This window comes from Paramisgurnus dabryanus, chromosome 14 (assembly GCF_030506205.2).
Source record: "Paramisgurnus dabryanus chromosome 14, PD_genome_1.1, whole genome shotgun sequence".
NCBI lineage: Eukaryota > Metazoa > Chordata > Actinopteri > Cypriniformes > Cobitidae > Paramisgurnus > Paramisgurnus dabryanus.
In genome coordinates this window covers 28,883,056-28,902,140 of record NC_133350.1, presented here as the reverse complement: position 1 = coordinate 28,902,140, position 19,085 = coordinate 28,883,056, and the positions used below count along the sequence as shown (strand labels likewise).

The 19,085-nt window shown below is 34.0% G+C and overlaps 3 protein-coding genes across 5 annotated transcripts in view; 1 reads left to right on the top strand and 2 right to left on the bottom strand.

Moving 5' to 3' along the window:
• Positions 1-443: 443 nt before the first annotated feature.
• Positions 444-6,153, bottom strand: samd13 (sterile alpha motif domain containing 13). Of its 3 annotated transcripts, none has more exons than XM_065241908.2 (5): positions 6,019-6,153; positions 5,135-5,291; positions 4,826-4,868; positions 1,806-1,917; positions 444-1,328 (listed from the first exon to the last, which is right to left on the bottom strand). In XM_065241908.2, exons 3-5 carry the CDS (start codon positions 4,861-4,863, stop codon positions 1,185-1,187), a joined length of 294 nt encoding a protein of 97 aa, XP_065097980.1. In that variant the 5' UTR covers positions 4,864-4,868; positions 5,135-5,291; positions 6,019-6,153; the 3' UTR covers positions 444-1,184. The 3 variants fall into 3 exon arrangements, with proteins under 3 accessions (XP_065097980.1, XP_065097981.1, XP_065097982.1); XM_065241909.2 differs by having other exon boundaries at positions 4,826-4,865; XM_065241910.2 differs by having other exon boundaries at positions 6,037-6,145.
• Positions 6,154-6,723: 570 nt separating this feature from the next.
• Positions 6,724-13,466, bottom strand: prkacba (protein kinase, cAMP-dependent, catalytic, beta a). The gene is made up of 10 exons (XM_065241907.2): positions 13,182-13,466; positions 12,440-12,501; positions 12,229-12,357; positions 9,513-9,611; positions 9,319-9,401; positions 9,083-9,209; positions 8,903-8,998; positions 8,201-8,323; positions 7,639-7,803; positions 6,724-7,545 (listed from the first exon to the last, which is right to left on the bottom strand). The coding sequence occupies exons 1-10, from the start codon at positions 13,357-13,359 to the stop codon at positions 7,420-7,422; spliced, it is 1,188 nt and encodes a 395-aa protein (XP_065097979.1). The 5' UTR covers positions 13,360-13,466; the 3' UTR covers positions 6,724-7,419.
• A 1,783-nt stretch (positions 13,467-15,249) lies between these two features.
• Positions 15,250-19,085, top strand: part of ttll7 (tubulin tyrosine ligase-like family, member 7) — a 129,359-nt gene continuing 125,523 nt past the window's right edge. The window contains exon 1 of the mRNA XM_065241906.2: positions 15,250-15,440. The gene's annotated coding sequence lies outside the window, so the exon portion shown is untranslated. The remainder of the gene's footprint in view (positions 15,441-19,085) is intronic.

Genomic DNA, 19,085 nt, shown 5'->3' with positions numbered 1-19,085 from the left:
ATTTTGGACTACTGCCACAACAGCCAAGTAAAAAGTGGGTCATTAAAAAAATGAACCACATGCAAGGTGAATTTGTCATCAAACACAAGAAGACAACAGCTAAATGTTTACACATGAAATAAAAGTTTCCAAAGGGTTCTTTGTCAGACTATGTGATCCACAGAACCCTTCTGCTGCACAATGATGGAGAACCTTGTTTTAATAGCTTTATGTTGAAGGGTATATTACTTTCTCAAAATAAAGTATAAGTAAAATATAACTTAACAGATTTTGTAAAAACCTACAATTTCAAGGCATGGTGAACAGAAATGTCAAATTCATTAGCTGTCAAAAAACCATAACAGCACCATAAAAAGCAGCCCCTTATATTCTGATATTGACCATTATAAACATATAACACTGAACAAATGAAACCATTTATTCATTCTGAGGTTATTTATAGTCATTCAACTAGCACACATCACATAAAAGTGAAACTTCACTGTAATGAGTCAGTTTTCAGACATTATTGGTAAAGCACCATTTATTGCAAGCTACACATCTGTGTTACACACTTCAGCCTTTTAAAAGCACCCTGTTTCACAAGCTCATGACCGAATTACAGTGTTGTGCTGTCTGTCTGTGAAAATTACATTGTTAGTTACAGAAATCACAATAAATAAACAGAATTAATAGCAGCATGGAGCAGTCATTCAGACAGGACTCCTGCAAACAAACCTCTCATGCGCTGAGCCATCATTTGTGCTGTTACTGTTTTACACATTACTTATCTTTAAGAAACTGGAAAAAACATAGGAAAAAAAGAACAACAAACCAATAAAAGCACCACTTTGTCTCTGTCTCAGTTCAAACACACTTCATGCGAAACAGAAACATCTTCCAGACAATTTAGTTCAAGCCATTTTTCATTTTACATTACATTTCATGTTAAAAGCAATAATGATTTATGTACAACCATAACCAAATTATTTTTGAACAAACACCCCGTTAAACGTCGGTAAACATCGATAAGACAAAACGTTAATGTGCCTGTACAGCAGAATGAAACTCTAAAAGCAGTCAATTTATAAATGAATTCATATTTTTGTCGTTTATTTGTTAATATGCATAAGATGTATTAGTTCTGCCAGTAGTTAACATTGCTGTGATTGTCTTGCATGTGTCCATTCAGCATGTCGCAGCAGCTATGACACGTTGCTTTTTAAGTGTTGGGTTTGGAGAGGCTTCACGTGATACTCGTATATCTTAAGTGCAGGACCCAGTTTAATAGACAGTCCGGTCAGAACATCATTGCGAGTCATCAGTAAAAGAGACTTGCCATCGATTTCCTGTAGGGGGCAGATGTTAAGTATATTTAGAAAAAAGTAGGAAGTTGAACATGAAAATTATTGTTAATTCTAATTTATAATTTTAAGTCTCATCTTGTGGGTAAGTGTCTCATAACAGCCCAAATATTGGGTAATTTAAAAACTAAGAAAGATTAAAAAGTTTATTTTTAGTCTGCAGTCTGAATCTCTTGTATATCCTAAGACTGTGGTTCTGGACACAAGAGAAGAGGTGTTGGTGTAGGACGGTGCTTCCCAATCCTCGTCCTCGAGCACACTCCCCACTCCCCGAAAGTTTTAGATGTCTCTTTATTTAACACACCTGATTTAACTCATCAGCTTGTTAGGGAGACATGTTTACCATTTTTAAAGGAGGTTGATATGTTGAATCAGGTGTTTTAAATAGGGAGACATCTAAAACTTTCTGGCAGGGGGGCCTCGAGGACCGGATTGGGAAGCACGGGTGTAGGAGACCCATACCTGATCCTGGAAAGCATTTGCTTGCTCCTCAAACCCTGTAGCTTTAAAATAATTGACCACATCTACTACGGCCCAGTGGGCTGGATCTGGCAGCTGCCCATTCTCCACAGAACTGACAAGGAGAGAAAGATGTTTTAACAAAACATAAGAAATTATGTTAAATATTGAAACCGCCATTAGGCGGCAGGTATTTGCTGTTTTAATGAGTGAGCCATTTTTTTTATAAAAGTCATTTTAACTTACGATTATTTATCTTAACTTGTAAAATGTAGTTGAAATGAGTGAGTTGAAATGACTTTTTTTACAGTGCACATTTAATCAACCTTTTTTAGATTTATATTTTTTTGGGAGGGTTGTAACTGAGCGTTGCCACCCATGAAAGTTGTTAAAGCTTTAAAGCTCTAACTATAGTAATTGCTATAAGTTTTACTGTAGTGAATACTAAAGTTTTTTTAGCAGAAATCTCATTTTCCATTTGTTAACAAAAACACTATTTCTAAACTTCTCTCATTATTCCTTATCAGGATATCGGATATCAAACGGGTGAAACATACATATTAACTCAAAACTTGCGTAAACAAGGTGGAACCTGACATGAGATTTGATCATAGCCACTGCCCACATCCATATTGATAAATGCCAAGTCTTGCGTGGAAACAACCTTACACACAGTTCCCTTTCGAGGCAATTTGAGCGCTGCATCATGAAATGACACTTTGGGAATGGCACCAGCGCTCGCGCATCTGAATATTTTATGAAACTAGTCCATCTTATAGTTGACGAGAGATGACGTCACAAGTGCAATGGATACCGGAAGGCATAAAAGGAAGCACAAACAGCGCATTACAGCTTCTGTCATTCAGTCAAGCTCTGTGTTAAAATGTGTCTGTCTTTCAAGCATCCAAAAATATATATATTCTCGTAGTCAATAGCTTAAAATAGTTTAATGGCTAGTAATAGTTTTAAGCAGTGTGTTGTTTTCTGTCCTACACTTTAATGGGCAGAGACTCAAGCACGCTGTGTGTTTGTTTCGGGCGGAGCACTGGTAGCTCCCGAGTGAGCTGTCTGTAAGCAATGCGAAAATCCTCACTTTATTACTTTGCTTCCAAGCAATTTTATTTGATAAAGAGACCCATATTAGCATTCCTCGTAAGTTATAGAGTTGTTTCCTCATGCTAAACAAATGCAAAGTGTCAAAAAAGCAGTTTGATGTGTTACAGAGTATTTCTGTGCCGAATTCACTTCGCAAGGGTTTGTACAAGTTTCCGAAAGTTTTTTTCGAAACGCGGGTCCAGCTGACGTTTCAGGGGTATGCTACACATATAACTAGTTTTTATGGGCACTTCCCCTGGAAAACCAATCCCACACATCAATCAGCGGTAGAGCGAGAACTGAGGACGCTAAGTTACAGGCATTACTTCACGCGACAGCTTTGTTTTACATCAAACTCAACAATGGCACAAAAGATTTGTTTAATGCTGGATTTCATTGAAAAGTCCCAAGTGGGTCATGAGTTGCATGCGGTAAGTAAGACTTCTGTGTTATGTTGGAAATAGGTGCGTAAGTGCAGATTATATAAACGACACAAACATGTAGTGAATAATATGTTAAACAGTCAGTGTTGTAGTGATGGGGACGAGACCGCCTATGCCGAGTCTGAGTCAAGACCGAGTCTTTGAGGAAGCAAGTCCTAGTAGAGACCGAGTCCTTTAAAACATGTCAGTTTTCCTATTCATGATTTAATATCACCCCAGTTAATAATCAACAGTTAGGCCTACAGACTAAGCTAGATTGGGAATTGTTTAGGGGAGCAGTCTTAACATTTTAATATGGACTATGCTTTTACTATCATTAAAAAAATCCCTTCCACATGCATCATCTTCTGCCTATTTTTCTAGAGATAAATAAACGGCTCTGATGGCAGTATCTTTGCATTGCACCATGGGATGTCATTTTCAAAGAATGCCCGTCAACATTGCATTTTATTATTATTGTTTTGTGTTGTGTGTTTTTTTTATATGAACATAAAAAATGCGCTGGTCTCGAGGACTCGGTCTGAAATTAAGAGTCCTTTTCCTCTCATTGTGGTCCGAGTCAAGACCGAGTCTTTGAAGGAACGAGTCCGAGACGAGTCAGAGAAAGCAGAAATCGGTCTCGAGTACTACATCACTACAGTGTTGACTCGTGAATTGCTCCACCCCGCCGTTCGTAACTCCTTCAGAATTGTTTCATTCGTTATCAGAAAGAATCTGTAAAGCTGATCTGTCTTAAACGTGATAATACTAAAGACTCTTCGGAGACATAAGGGATGTAATATAACACTGTATAAGTCCTCCAGATTAACATCAGATACGCAGAAACAGCGTGTGTTATGGATGCTTTAACTATTAAAAAATATTTTTCTTTTAATGACTGCATGTAAATAATAATCCCTGTAATTGGGCATCTGAATAAAATTAAATGAAAATGCTTTACTAATTGTACTGCCTTTCTTGTAAAATAGTAAATTAGAAAATTCATGGATACAAACAATTATGTTTTAGCATTAGAAATAGTGTGACTAAAGAGTTTGCACATCCTGCTTAAATATCTATTACAGAGACAAAACAAAAAAATCAACAATACTGTTAGTTTAGGGCAAACTTTACCATGGGTGGTGGTCTAATAAATTCGCTAAAAACTGTATATCATTGCATACTGTTTTTGTATAGTGTATATTCATTTATATTTTCTATTGTTTAACACATTGTACATATGTATGTACCTGTGTACTTTCAAACACTGTCAAATGTATTTGTATAGTGATGACAATGTCATGTTGCAATGAACATTCTATTCTATTCTATGTCTATTCTATTCACAACATAATAACTTGGACAGACATAAAACATACATTTATAGGATTTTTTACAGATCATTTTTGGCTGCTTGTGCTTGATATTTATTTGATAAAAAAATGATGTATGGCCATCACTTGCATTAAGTGTATTCAAAACAATTTCAACACTTTAAATACTTACCTTTTGGTATCAACTGAACCATTTTCCTTGGTTTCCATAACTGCTGAATAGACGCAAATAAAACATTAACATATATCTGGCATTTGTCAGTATAAAGTGAACTTAAAACTCTAAGTTTTAATTACCGTACAGCATATCATCACCAGCTCCAGTCAGAGATTAATACAATCATACAATATAATTCAGATATAAACAACTTCTAATTCATCTATTGAGATGATCGTCTTTAATATGGATCGTCGTGTACATTGTCTACTGCTGTGATTATTTTTTTAACCTCTGAATTTTTTTAAATAATTGAAAACTTACCTGCTTATCATAGAGACAAAAACTGCTCTATAAGATCCTCATGACCTGCTTATTGAGTTATGTTACTCTCCAGCTTTTCCAAGCTGCCACATTTTCTATAAACTTACATAAACCTTCAAGTTTCTGAATAGATCTTCACTTATTCAGGAAATCAATTCTGCAAAATAACCACACAATAAACATACAGTCACTAACTATAAAGAAACAATTTAACATTCATTGACTATAATCTTTAAGAACCATTTCAAAGCACAATGATATTTAATACTGTCTGGAAAAACACTTACTGCATTTCTAACATGGCAATGTGACTTAAAATAAAGCTCGTATTATTTAGCAGTGCAAAACTGCTCACTACGTTTTGCATAAATATTTGATCAAATTAGCACTTTGGTTTGCAAACGCGGTTAAACTCGAAAAAACACATAAGTGCGAAAGATAAAATATTGCAGTCATAACTATACTAAAACAATGTTTCCCTTCCTTCGCATCTTAACTGGTTTGGTTTCGTTTCAACGAACAGAAACATGATCAAAAACATACAACCATTACTTTGAAATATATTCAATTTAAGTGTAATTATAAATAAAGAACACGGAAATTTACTGCAATAAAAGCATCTATGATTTTATTAGTTAAAACAATATGGTAAGAAATATATAAAGAAGAAATTAATGTTTGTCAGCATAACTGAATCTGTGGGGAAAAAACACGTATTTACCATTTGAACACATTTGCAAGAACGTTTTAAGGAAACTCAACAGTCTGATGATAAATATAACACATATCATGAACTCATTAGCCAGCTAGCTACATTAACTTCACATTTATGACATTAATCGTTTTTTCAAAGAAAACAAATAGACAATTAACAAAAAACTTACGTGTAGCTCTTATCTTACCAATTACACAGACGTTTTATGTGGATGTTTTAAGGTTATTGATTCCTGATCATTGGAACAATATTACGCTTTATTTCCAGCACAATCCGACAAATGCGGGCGCGGTGCATCATGGGTAATGTAGTTCAGAATGACGGGAAACGTAGTTTACAATCATGAGCAATGTACAGTAGTTGAAAAATATTTCGGTCAGTAATTAGACAATATAATCATTCTATTCAGTTAGGATTTTGACAACGTTGCAAACATTAACCATGGTTTAACTATAGGAGACTATTATTTTGTAATTTGTAACCACAAATTAAGTTCTGTAGCTTATTCAGTAAACCAGAACACAGAAATGCAAAAACAAATCGGTTTACTACATGCACATGTCAGAAAGGTGATTCTTAGCATGTATAATTATAATATTTGCCATAACTTTGTAAGGAATAAAATGAAATTCTTTTTATTACATTGGCCTACTGTACTACCTCACATTTGTATCTTACATTGAATGAAAGTGTCTGAAAAATTAGCAACCTTGATCATAGTGTTTACATTGCACACTGATTCTAATAAATATGCTTTTAGTCTTATAACAAAGTGTTTTTATTAAAAGTGTAAAAGTAAATCAGCCACAAGCCGAAACCTTGTAAAAGTAAAAAAGGCACTATAGGCTACTCAAATCACAACATTACAATGAAATACAAATGATATTCTTTATTCAGTATTATTTGTTCTGAATGATACAGTAAAATTCTGCTAAACAAATCAATGTAATAAAAGTATAATTAAATGCTTTATTAGAGTAAAAACAATAAACTTAACTAGAAGATGTGAAATATGTCTTTGTGCAATTCAAGATACATTTGACTTCAGATTAATCAGGATCATAGCATCTGTTTGATATTGCGCAACCACAAGTCCACCACACACGCACGCACGCACGCACGCACGCACGCACGCACGCACGCACGCACGCACGCACGCACGCACGCACGCACACACACACACACACACACACACACACACACACACACACACACACACACACACACACACACACACACTTCACCTTTTTCACTTTTAGAACAATACTGGAACTTTAATATGTAACAGACAAAAACTAATAATCAGGAATGGCACAGAAGCATCCTAAGTTAAATAAAATATTTTCTGCATAATTTAATCAACAAAAATGTACAACAAAATTGTATAAAAAAATAATGTAACAATATACGGTATCAAACAGAAAATAAAAATGAGCGTGTGCTTTTAATGCAGAAACAAACATTTGTATGCAGCGCACTAGGCTACATACTGTAATCTTTTTTTTTAAATGGATGTAAAAGATTTGGCCTCATATTCAACTTAAGGAACTGTATAAACTTTCATAAGCAACTAAAACTCCAAGAATACTTCTGAACATTGTTCTGTTACAGACACCCTGATATCTTCCTCTTCATAGTCATCAAAGTTACTTGTGTCTCCAGGACCTTTGCACTTTGGTAAAATTGGGGCATCAATCTGTAAAACCCACAAAATAAATAAATAAATAAAAACATTACCTGAATACAAAATTGCTGCTATAGACATAGTGTTAGAGAAAAGAGGCCACACCTTCTTCTCATAGATTGCAATCCAGTCTGTTGTAGCAAACCATCTGTGGTTTTTGATGTCATTGACTCCGTTCTTTAGATTGCCAAAACGCTTTGTGAGGTCCACCTGTAGCAGATTACGCAGAAGGTCTTTCAGGTCTGAGCTGAAATGGGATGGGAATCGTACCTGTGGATTGATCAGATTCCCATTTATAAAGGTCATATAATGATGTATCATCAAACACTCTTTAGCATACTCAGATATTTTAGTTTATTATTCCCACCTGGTTATTTTTTTGGAAATAAACATTGTGTCTCTTTAATGGAGAACACAATCCCAGAATGCATTGCAATAAAATAGATGGACAAGGAGAAATGCACTAGAACATGTTAGTATTTGTTAGCATTTAAACATGAATTGTTTTACTGAATATATGTAGGTGCTATTTAGCATATTTAATTTTGGAGAAAAAAACATAAGTTTGTATTTGATTTAATTTGTGTTGTTGCATAATGTTGGAAACATCTTGGAAGGTTTATTAATAGCTGGGATGTGTTTAAAGAGTCAAGACTCTTCTTCTGACCTTTCCAGACACAATTTTCTCATAAATCTGAATAGGCTGATCAGCAAAGAAAGGTGGATATCCAGCAGCCATTTCATAAATCAAGACACCCAATGCCCACCAGTCCACGGCTTTATTGTAGCCCTAAAAACACAAAAAGAGGACATTTTCAAAATGTTCTTGTTTATCTAGATAAGTAACACCATGTTTACATTTACTATAAATTCTTGGCTACTATTTTTTTGTTCAGAGAAATTTTACAGTTGTTGTTTGACAATGATATTGCATGATTTTATACTGTGACTTCACAGTGATCAGGGTGAAGAATTATTGCAATATCACACCACTGCATAAGATTACAATGATAATACTTTATATATTATTACAGAAATCACGTTTATGCATTACCTGTAATAATGCATTGATACAGTAGGATCTCAACATGCACTGCAGCATAAATTATTTATGGATTTGCATTTTTTGAGTGCTGATTCATTTTTCTGTTGCTATTGCGGCATCATTGTCACTTTAACTTCAGAGTGTTCAAAGTTTGTAATTTTTAATGTAAAATAATTTTGTATACAGCTTTTGGTTTTGTATAAAAAAATTTTTGGGTTTCCTTTAATGATTTTTATTGTAAAATTCTGACTTATCTAAATTATTATTAGTAATTATTAATAAATGATTAGTTAAATCATGCAGTGTACTGGACTGTATTCTTACCTTGCTGAGGATGATCTCTGGTGCCAAGTACTCTGGTGTACCACACAACGTCCATGTTCTGCCTTTAACTCTTTTGGCAAAGCCAAAGTCTGTCACCTATATTACACAAATGAGCTACAGATTCACCTAACCATTATTATAAATTGTAAAAATATATCCTAAGAAAACATTGCTCCACACCTGGATGTATCCTTGTTGATCAATGAGCAGGTTTTCAGGTTTCAGGTCCCTGTAGATGAGGTCCAGGGCATGAAGATACTCGAATGTGAGGATAATCTGAGCCGCATAAAACCGAGCATTTGGCTCACTTTGGGGAAAGAAAAGATTGAACTTACAAAGGTGCAAAAGTGATGTGTCAAAGGAACTTATGAGCAGCAATAGAGCTGAAGTTTGATGAAAGTATTGAAACCGTTTACCTGAATCTTCCAATGCGTCTCAGATGTGAGAACATCTCACCACCTTGGACATATTGCATGACCATGTATAAATTTGAATTATCCTGTAAAGATAAACAAGTGAAAATTAAAAATCATTATGTTGTTACTGATAACAGTTTTTTTTAAGTAAATTCTACACTTTTGCACATATTTTGAATAAATCCTCATGTTACCTTAAAAGTGTACTCCAGCTTCACTAGAAAAGGAAAAGACAATGCCTGTAATATTTTCTTCTCATTTAATGTGTGCTCTATCTGTTTGAGCTTCACAACCTGAAAAATAAAAGTCATAGCTATAAACGATAGATAATATGAATTATATGAACTACATTTTTGGTAACACTACAATAAGGATGTATTTGTAACCATTTGTTAATTCATTAGCTACATGAACTTATTTAATTTCAACATTCAACATTGCAACTTCTTTTAAACATGAATCCAAAGTAGTGATAGACAGATATATCGGCCCGCTGACATATCGGACCGATGTTTGTGAGTTTTAAGTGTATCAGCATCGGCCAATACTTGGCTGCTGTGTTCGCCGATTTTTCCGGCATTATTTACAGACAGAGTGCTGGAAGCCGCAAGCGATTGCAGGTCATGTGACTAAAAACAACCAACCTTTCCGTGACAACATCGAATGCTCGGCCTAACAGCTGATCATAGCTGGACAAAGCGGGTTTTTATTTCTCATCTCTATATATATTTGTAGTAGTAAAGTGCTAGAAATCAATATCCTTTGCTGATAGTTTCTCGTCATTGTGGAGAGTGCAGTTCATGGTTCCATAGCATCCTCACCTGTTTTTACTATTTGTTTAATATAGTTTTTTTAAGTTCAATAAATGTTACTTTTTAAAATTGAGACTTGTAATATTTGGCATCATCGTGTCATTTTTATGATGTAAATTGAGTCCACAAAAGCAGAATAAGCTCCAAATATCGGCTCAACATCGGCAGCCTTATCCATATCGGTCGATCCCTATTTCAAAAGCTTTCAAATGTTTGCACTGTACAACAGCTTGACTATCGGACCAGTTTGCCAGCATTTCTGGATGTAAATGTTGATCTGCATTTAAAGCTCTGTGTCAAAGAGCTGAACCATAACTTCTGGTTGTGATGACACACGCATTCTCCCTACGGCACGCACCTTAACTCATTCCCCGCCAGCCATTTTTTGAAAAGTGGCCCGCAGCATTTTTTGTGATTTTCACAAAAGTTTCACAAAATGCCTTCCAGGAAAATTTCAAAACTTGGTTGGTGCTGCGTCTTAGTCAGGTGCGCCTTTTAAGTCAGTATGTATTAATTTTGACATTTATGAGGCAAGAGACAACATTACCGTCTACAGCCGCCAGAGTCTGCTATATGCTGCTCCTGTATTTATGTAATTCAATGGATTCAGTGATGTGGAATGACGAGTCTGCAAACTTCATGCTATAGTTGGCTTGTTCGGTTAATTTAGACTTTTCAACCTTCCAGGTAAGTTCTGTATGCTATGGTTTATCGTTTAAATAACTGATAATATTACTTCTAACGTAAAGACATCTATTCAGCCTGCTGTTCTGTCTGCTATTGTTTAGTTGAATAACTTGCCTTTTTCAGATGAAATGTCTGTTCTTCAGCTTGGATTTTGTGAAATAATTTTTTTAATAAACGTGACATATAGTCCACTGCGACTTATATATGAAGAGTTTCGTTTCAAAACGAGATAACTCAGTTTTTAACATTTTTGTCATAACATGTTTATTATTATGTTATCATGTTATTAGTTTGTTTTATGGTGCTACTTAGCTGTATTTTTTAAGTTGTGAAGGTTTAAATCAAAACAAACCAACTGCAGTTGAATTGATATTAATTCGAATGCACAACCAATAAACGAGAATTCTGAAAAATAAAAAAACGGAGTTATCTCGTTGTGCAACGAAACTCTTCATATGTTATTTCGTCTTAATGACGCATTTTTGAATGATGCGGCTTATAGTCAGGAAAATACGGTAATTGCATTTTTGTGAAGGAATTGTCATATTTAGAATGATTATCAAAACATACATGGAGTTTAAAATGAGTAAATAATGTTTTGGCTTCTTTTTTTCATAAATTGGGTAAGTGCACCATAATCGCAATACAGCAGAAAAATTCTCCAGAAACAGTTTTTTTCATGCAAATGTTTCCTCTTAATTGACGAGATAACTCGTCATTGGTGGGGAAAGAGTTAATGTACTATTCATGTGTCTTGTTCACACAGAATGCTTTCCGTGAATGTTACGGCAATGTCACTAGGTCCTCTTTACGGGAGCGATCCCAGAACATTTACGGGACGTGTTTGTGTCCACACAGAAGCCTCTCTGACAATTTTAAGTCTGACAAGTGCTGTGTGAATGTGGTTTACAGTGTGTGAAACTTATCAGAGGAAACATTATGGTGCTCTGTTTGAAACTGTTAAGAGTCACCACAGTAGGCTTACGTTTGTTTCCTCTATGCTCTGTAAATTACATTAACCCTAAACCTAAGCGAAAATGGTAAAAAAAATAGCAAAAAATTAGAAACCAATAAATAAAACGACAAACAAAGATGCACCATTTACGTGAATGGAACGGACTGGCGTAGCACGCCAAAGTGGAATTTGGCGTACGTATTGCATATGTTTTTACACTTCGTGCTATTTATACCCAACTCCGTGAGACTGGGTTCGGAAAATAATGTGTTTTTGAACCATATTAAACACGCAAACACTTTGCATTACACCACACAAAATAACGCTGTTTTTAGCAATGTAGAACAAGAGTCAATATGTTTATTTGCAATTTTTTCTATCCTGTCAAAATTGTTTAATTAACTTAATAAAAGAAAGAAATAATTAAATATATGATTGAGCTCATTGTGTACTCACTTTTTGTTTGTTCAGGATTTTCATAGCATAAAATTGTCCTGTCTGTCTGTGCTTGACCAGCATTACTCTTCCAAAAGACCCGGTGCCGAGAGTTTTAAGTCTGTCAAACTCATCCAGATGTGATGTGCTCTGCAAAAAAAAAAAAGATCAATGTCTTTATAAAGCTTCTGACAATTTGACTTCTACATTTACAATAAAGATGCTCTGTTACCTGCTGTTGACTCTCCCATTTCCTCATAAAATCCTCTTTGGCTACTTCCAAGATTTCTTTCACTGTACAGAACATATACAACAAAACTAACATCAACAAAGGATTTTTTTATGCAGTTATATCAAAGCAAAGCAATTTAGCATTTAAAAGACATAATAGTTGTCAAAACACAGACATCTAGGCTTAAACAAAACAAAGTTTGGGCTGTCAGTGAAAATTGAATAAATGTATAACCATAGCCAAACAATAAATAAATAAATGAAACCAAACACATTGGAATCAGTGTTGACATGATTGAATATCATACAGCATATATCTCCAGTTATTTTGGCAAAAAATTCTCATCTCATGCTTTCTGTAACTTAGTTAAGCAACTCAGATTATGTAACAGTGAAGGCTAATGTGAAACTCAAAAACTGTAGGTTTAGTCTCTGTAGGCTGTGGGATGGAAACTGGTCTCTTCCTGTCTAAAACCACAGAAAGTTAGACAACAATGAAATAAAAAACTAAACTTTGTACATAACGCCTAAGTATTTTGCCTAACAATCAGTTTAATTACAGTTACACAATATTCTTTATTGTAGAAAGGTTAGGATAGTGATGCATAAAAGTTTAACTTTGAACATTTATTGGGTTGGATCTATATGTGTTCATCAGTGTAGAGTACAATCCTTCAAAAATGTGTTTAGGGTACCACTAGAATCTAATATGAAACAAATTGTGCAAAAAAAGTTTGACTTACTTGTTGTGTCCCAAAGAACTGTGTATTCTGACACATGCGGCCCCTCATTTTCTGGCACTCTCTCTTGGTTCCCTTTGCGATATTTGTAAAAAAATCGGCTCGCTAAAGTGTCTAGCTTTTGAAGGGCAGAGTTAGTGCCTGCTGCCTGCCCAAAGTTTGGATCTTTTCCCTGGGCCATAACACAAACCGTTCACACACTTCAAATTGTTTAACCAACCACAAACGCTCTGCAACTAACTTCTCTTGAGCACAGAGTCATAGTCATTTCCTGTTTAAGATGCATGCTAGATTAATATAGCGACTCTGTGTCTTACCACCAACAGAGACTGGTATACTTCCTGTTTAGAGTTTTCAATGTTAATGAAGGAGTAAATAAGGGTCACCTTGATCAACATATAAAGCAATATGATGTGTCAAAAGTCACCACAGTAGGTATGCATTGATTTGCATTGAGTGATACGATGCAAAAAACTAAACTTTACAACAAGCTTGTATTTGCTAACATTAGTTCAGGCATTAGCTAACATGAACTTGCATTGAGCAATATAGTCATTAATCTTTTGATTAATACCAATTGTTCACTGTTTGTTCATATTGGTTCATTGTGCATTAACTTATGTTAACAAATAAATCATTTTGTTTTGAAAATGTACTATTAAATGTTTAACATTTAGTCAAATGAATTAATGGTAGAAGTATTGTTCATTAATGTCATGCAAACTAGTGTATATTACTTAACTACTGAAGTTGATGTTAACAAATAAACTGTTATTGTAAAGAGTTACCACATGTCCTTTACATTTTGGTTCCTCAAAGAACTAGAAAATTTGTTCATGCTTTTTTATAATCTAAAGTGCTTTAGATTAGAGTGTTTAAGGTTCTTTATGGAACCATTCGGCCAAAATTGGTTCTTTTGTAACATCGTTAAATCTTTTATGGCTCCTTTATTTTAAGGAGCGTAGAAATTACATCATACATGTGTCAATGTGACCATTTTGGCATTTATGCTATGAACTAGCACATCAACAATTTATTTTAAGTATTTATAGTGTCTGATATATTTATGAAAAACACATTTCTATAAATAAATGGTCAGATTTTAATTCATTTTAGTGTCACAGTATAATAAATATAAGGAAATAGCATTAAGCGTACATAGATAAGGGCTAAATGACGATTATTCTTATATACTTGTTCCTATTTAAGATGCACACTATAAGTTTTAGTCATTAAATGTATTTCCACTGCAGGCTTAATATAAAGTTGGCCCTTATTGTTGTATTATTGATATGATTATAATTCATGAGCAGTGGCGCCATCAAGCGGAAAACAAACGAAATAACACTGATGAAACACTGTAGGACTGTAATAACATACATTCATTATTGTAGTGTTTTTACATTAAAAATAAATACCTAACTACAAGAAATTACCTTAACGGAGATTAAACACTTTTGAAATATGTAATAGATACAACAATGTCCCTTAACCTCAGCTGATGAAACTTTATAAGTGTTATTTACAGAAATAAATTAAAGAAAAAAATCAAAGGACTGAATGTACTGTATAAACAATAAATTAGTACGAACTGTACATATAGCTTAACCTTGACTTTTATAAAAAAATTTGGCTTAAAAAAATACGTTATTGTTATGTTAGCATTTAGCTTAAAAAACATTAAACGTCTTAAAACAAGCATACATGGAGATCAGATGATTATTTATTTTCTAGATAATTCAATTATTTTCTACATTTGTCTACATAACGAAATTTTTTTTTTTTTTAATATTATTATAATTATCTGAATCGGAACCCGGATGGAAACATTGGTTTGTTGCTAAGAGTCCGTGCGCTCCGGAAGAGTCTATTTATTTAGGCATGGGGTGGATATATTATCCGTCTTGTAAAAACATCAGACTAAAACATGTTGCAATGACTACACTATAAATAAATAAGAATTTAGAAACTTCTGTGACCTATATGAAATGTAATAGATGTTGCTAAATTGTATTATAATATAAGTATTGTCAGATATACAGTACATATTCCCCATTTAAGGAATGGTTCGTTCCAACTTCATCGTACACTTGCACTAACAAGGCAACATACAGGACAGATACAGTGCTTTCATTCATAGTCAAATCTTTATCTTAATTGGGAAAATAAAGGAAAATAAACGATTGTCGACAATAAGGCTTATTCACCAAAAGAGCGAAGGGCAGGAACCAGCACGCGACAGAGATTGGAGCTTGTGCTTAGGTAATCACTCAAAACCTTATCGGTTTTATCACTAATTTATCTTATTACATATGTCACACTGTTTATATTAAATTGTCATTTACAATGATTGGCATATAACCAGTCAAAAGGTTTGATACGCCCTAAATGTCTTGTCTATGTCAGCATACTGCAAATGAACGGAGCGCATCCCTGCATCCCTCATTCATCTTACTATATCTGCTGTTTGTGTTTTACTGATCATTTGCTGTATTGATAACCTTCATTTTACCTTGCACGTTGTTTTATTTTGCTCCACTCCCGTGAGTAGATCTCCTGCAAAATCCTGCCAATGCAGATGTATTACTTTTTGGGCCTCGTACATCAGTGTACCATGTATTAAATTAAGTTGCAAATAAATCAATGACGCGACAACGTTGTTCATGCAGTATAAACAGTGGGATGTTAAAAATGTCGTACTGTAAACGTGTTAAATAGCTAAAGCAGGGGTAGCTTATGGATGCAGATCTTCTCGTGAGCATCTTTGCATGCGGCCTACATGCAGACCATAGATCATGAATTAAACAGGGCATATGAGCCAGATCAGTGCAAACCAGGGCAAATCTAAACAAGGTGTCTTTATAAACAGCAATTTAGTATCTGCCTGTTTCTCTTTCTTTGTGTAATTTTACTGTAAAGTGCACTCACTTTACCCAATGCAACAAATCAATGCCCCTGTATTTGTTTCAAATTAAACTTGACACATTCATTCATAGATTTATTGTGGGATGTTCAATGTTCTTGAATCAAGCTAAGATTGTGTTATTATATCATTTTCTGAACCATTGGTATAGTGATGTTGTGGGTCATTATTTCAGGTGCTTGGCTAAATTAAGGCTGAATGAATTGTTACTAAGTTATTTTCTACTTACATACATAAGCAAAAATCAGCCAACCCCAAAGCCTTAAAATGATTCTGTGCTCCAGAGACAGTTTGATAACTCTTTACTGTGGTTTTAATTGTGTAGCCCTTACATAGCATTTTGTCCAGACTGTGCCATGAGCTCTGAACCGTGACAAGCCAGTAAATTACCGGTAAGACCATTGGCGAATTACACTGAAGTCTTCTGTTCATATACCAGTTTCTCAAAAGTTGAAGCTATTGAGTTTTCGGTGGTTGTTATTTATCTGTGGGTTTAGGTTTGGTTGTAGAAGTAATACTGGTGGTTACTATAATGTTACCAAGGAAACATACTGTACTGTACTGTAGATGGCTTAAAGCTGTTCCTAATTTTAGAGCACACGAAACTTCACACCCCACGCTTTGTGTGACTTCACACATATGGATGCATCAGAGAGGTTTGAATTTTTATTGATGTTTTGCAATACGTCAAATGTAAAATCAAAACAAAAACGCAATGATAATTACTGAAACAGTTCTTAACACAATATCTACATTCATTAAATTAATTCATCAGTAGTATACATTTACTTTGTTAAAATATATTAAAATCATTATGTCGTAGTAAAACATACAGTGGTCTGGACACCCAAGTACACAATGTATCAGTACATTAGATCACCACATTTTAAAACAAGTGACATTTATTTAAAAGATTTAACCTGGTAACTCTGCTAGGACACCTGTGTTCACTAGTAAAACCCTCTTGTCAACTAGAAAATGTCATTACCACAATGACTAATGGCTAGGTCTTAGAAAGTCTAAATGCATTGACATTCAAACATTTTTAAGTGTGATTCTTACTAAATAACTTAATTCGACTTAATACTTTCAGGAGTCAGAGAGTTGCTATTATGTTTACATAAGATAGATAGATGGATAGATGGATAGATGGATTTTATACTGGAGGTCGGAGGTATAAAGGGTGAAAAGAATTTAAATTACCACGTTTAATTAGCATTTTAGGTAGGGATGCACCAATAGGATTTTTTTGGGCCGATACCGGTTTAAACAGACAACTTCTGGCGATACCGATGGCGATATTAAACACTTGTATACAATACTATACAGTTGGTCTATTAGCTAGTTTATTTCTGCATTAAATTATTTTTACTGAACATGGATTGGATCTAATTAACATTCAACTGACCAACATAATAAGAGAGGCACAAATTAAGCTAAAACAAATATAATATAAGACAGCATGACAACCTTCAAAGGTGGTTTTTGCTATTTAGCATTTATTTTATTAACAACATTAACTCTTTTTTTTTTTTTTTTACATATAATGGATTTCTTTATGCAGTTAATTAATAAACAATCGGTATCGGCCTTTCTCGTTATATTGCCGATATGCCGATGGTTTCAAATTCATCAAAAATCGGCCGATAAATATCGGCGGCCGATACATCGATGAATCACTAATTTTAGGCAAGAGTCTGTGAAAAATTTCATAGAGTTATCACATTTCTGTTCAATAATTACATTGTTATTACTTTAATGTTGCATCAAATGGGCTTTAAATAAAAAAAAAGTGTTAAAATAATGAATGTATTTTTATTTACAGTAGTAACTCAATACTCATATTCTTGCTGCCATTTCAAAATAACTTTTTGCACATTTATCAGCTGCTGAAAAGTTAAAACCAAAATTTGACTGTTTTACTCCCAAACATTTATTTGTAATTGAAGGTTTACTACTAAAGCAAAAACAATTTGACTGTGAATAAAGCAGTGTATGATTGGTTGTCAGTCATGTGCTGTATATATGGTTCTGTTCACACAGAATTTACTCATTTACTCACCTTCATGTTGTTCTAAACCTGTATGTGTTTTATTCTGTTGAACACAAAAGAAAATATTTTGATAAATGATGATAACCATAGAGTTGATGGTACCCTCTGACTTCTATAGTAGGAAAAACAAATACTGTGGAAGTTAGTGGGTACCTACAACTGTGTGCTTATCATAATTTTGCAAAATATCTTCTTCTGTGTTCAATAGAATAAAACACATACAAGTTTAGAATGAGGACGAGTAAATGATGACAGAGTTTTCATTTTTGGGTGAACTCTTGCACAGTGGCGGCCGGTGACTTCTTTTTCAAGGATGTATTTAGCCCTTCATGTGTGTGGATTTTCAATATAAGTGACTGCTGCAGATTCGTCTAAAGGGTTTATGATAAAAGTGATGCTCATGTTTGCCAGACACTCGCTTAATCTTATGTGTAAATACAGTTTAGTGTTAAGTGAGTGTCTTGCAAGTATTTTGTGAATGTGAGTGTCTCTTTTATCATAAACCCTTTTGATGCGTGTGCAGCAGGCTTGTATTTTGACAAGATGCATGATGCGTAGGGATGCTTGACGATTAATCGTGATTAATCGTGATTAATTGTTAGCAGAATAAAAGTTTTTGTTTACATCATATATGTGTGTGAACTGTGTATAATAAATGTGTATAAATAAATGTACACACATGCATGTATATGTTTTAGAAATTTTTACATGTGTATAAACATTTGTATATTTATGTATAATTTATATTATATATAAATATAAATACTTAATATATACATTTTTTTTCTTAAAATTATACATGAATGTGTTCATATTTATATATATACATATTTATTATACACAGTTTACACACATATGTGATGTAAACAAAAACATTTATTCTGCTAACGATTAATCGCGATTAATTGTTTAGCATCCCTACATGATGCAA

Bases quoted from the DNA above. Each gene is read 5' to 3' on its own strand.
- samd13 (XM_065241908.2), bottom strand. From the start codon at position 4,863: ATGGAAACCAAGGAAAATGGTTCAGTTGATACCAAAAG. The intron at 1,918-4,825 runs GTAAGTATTTAA...TCTCCTTGTCAG, and splicing joins GGTTCAGTTGATACCAAAAG to TTCTGTGGAGAATGGGCAGC. The intron at 1,329-1,805 runs GTATGGGTCTCC...TGCCCCCTACAG, and splicing joins CAAATGCTTTCCAGGATCAG to GAAATCGATGGCAAGTCTCT.
- prkacba (XM_065241907.2), bottom strand. From the start codon at position 13,359: ATGGCCCAGGGAAAAGATCCAAACTTTGGGCAGGCAGCAGGCACTAAC. The intron at 9,210-9,318 runs GTAAACGGTTTC...CTTTCCCCAAAG, and splicing joins AGACGCATTGGAAGATTCAG to TGAGCCAAATGCTCGGTTTT. The intron at 7,804-8,200 runs GTCAGAAGAAGA...ATCAATCCACAG, and splicing joins AGAAAATTGTGTCTGGAAAG to GTACGATTCCCATCCCATTT.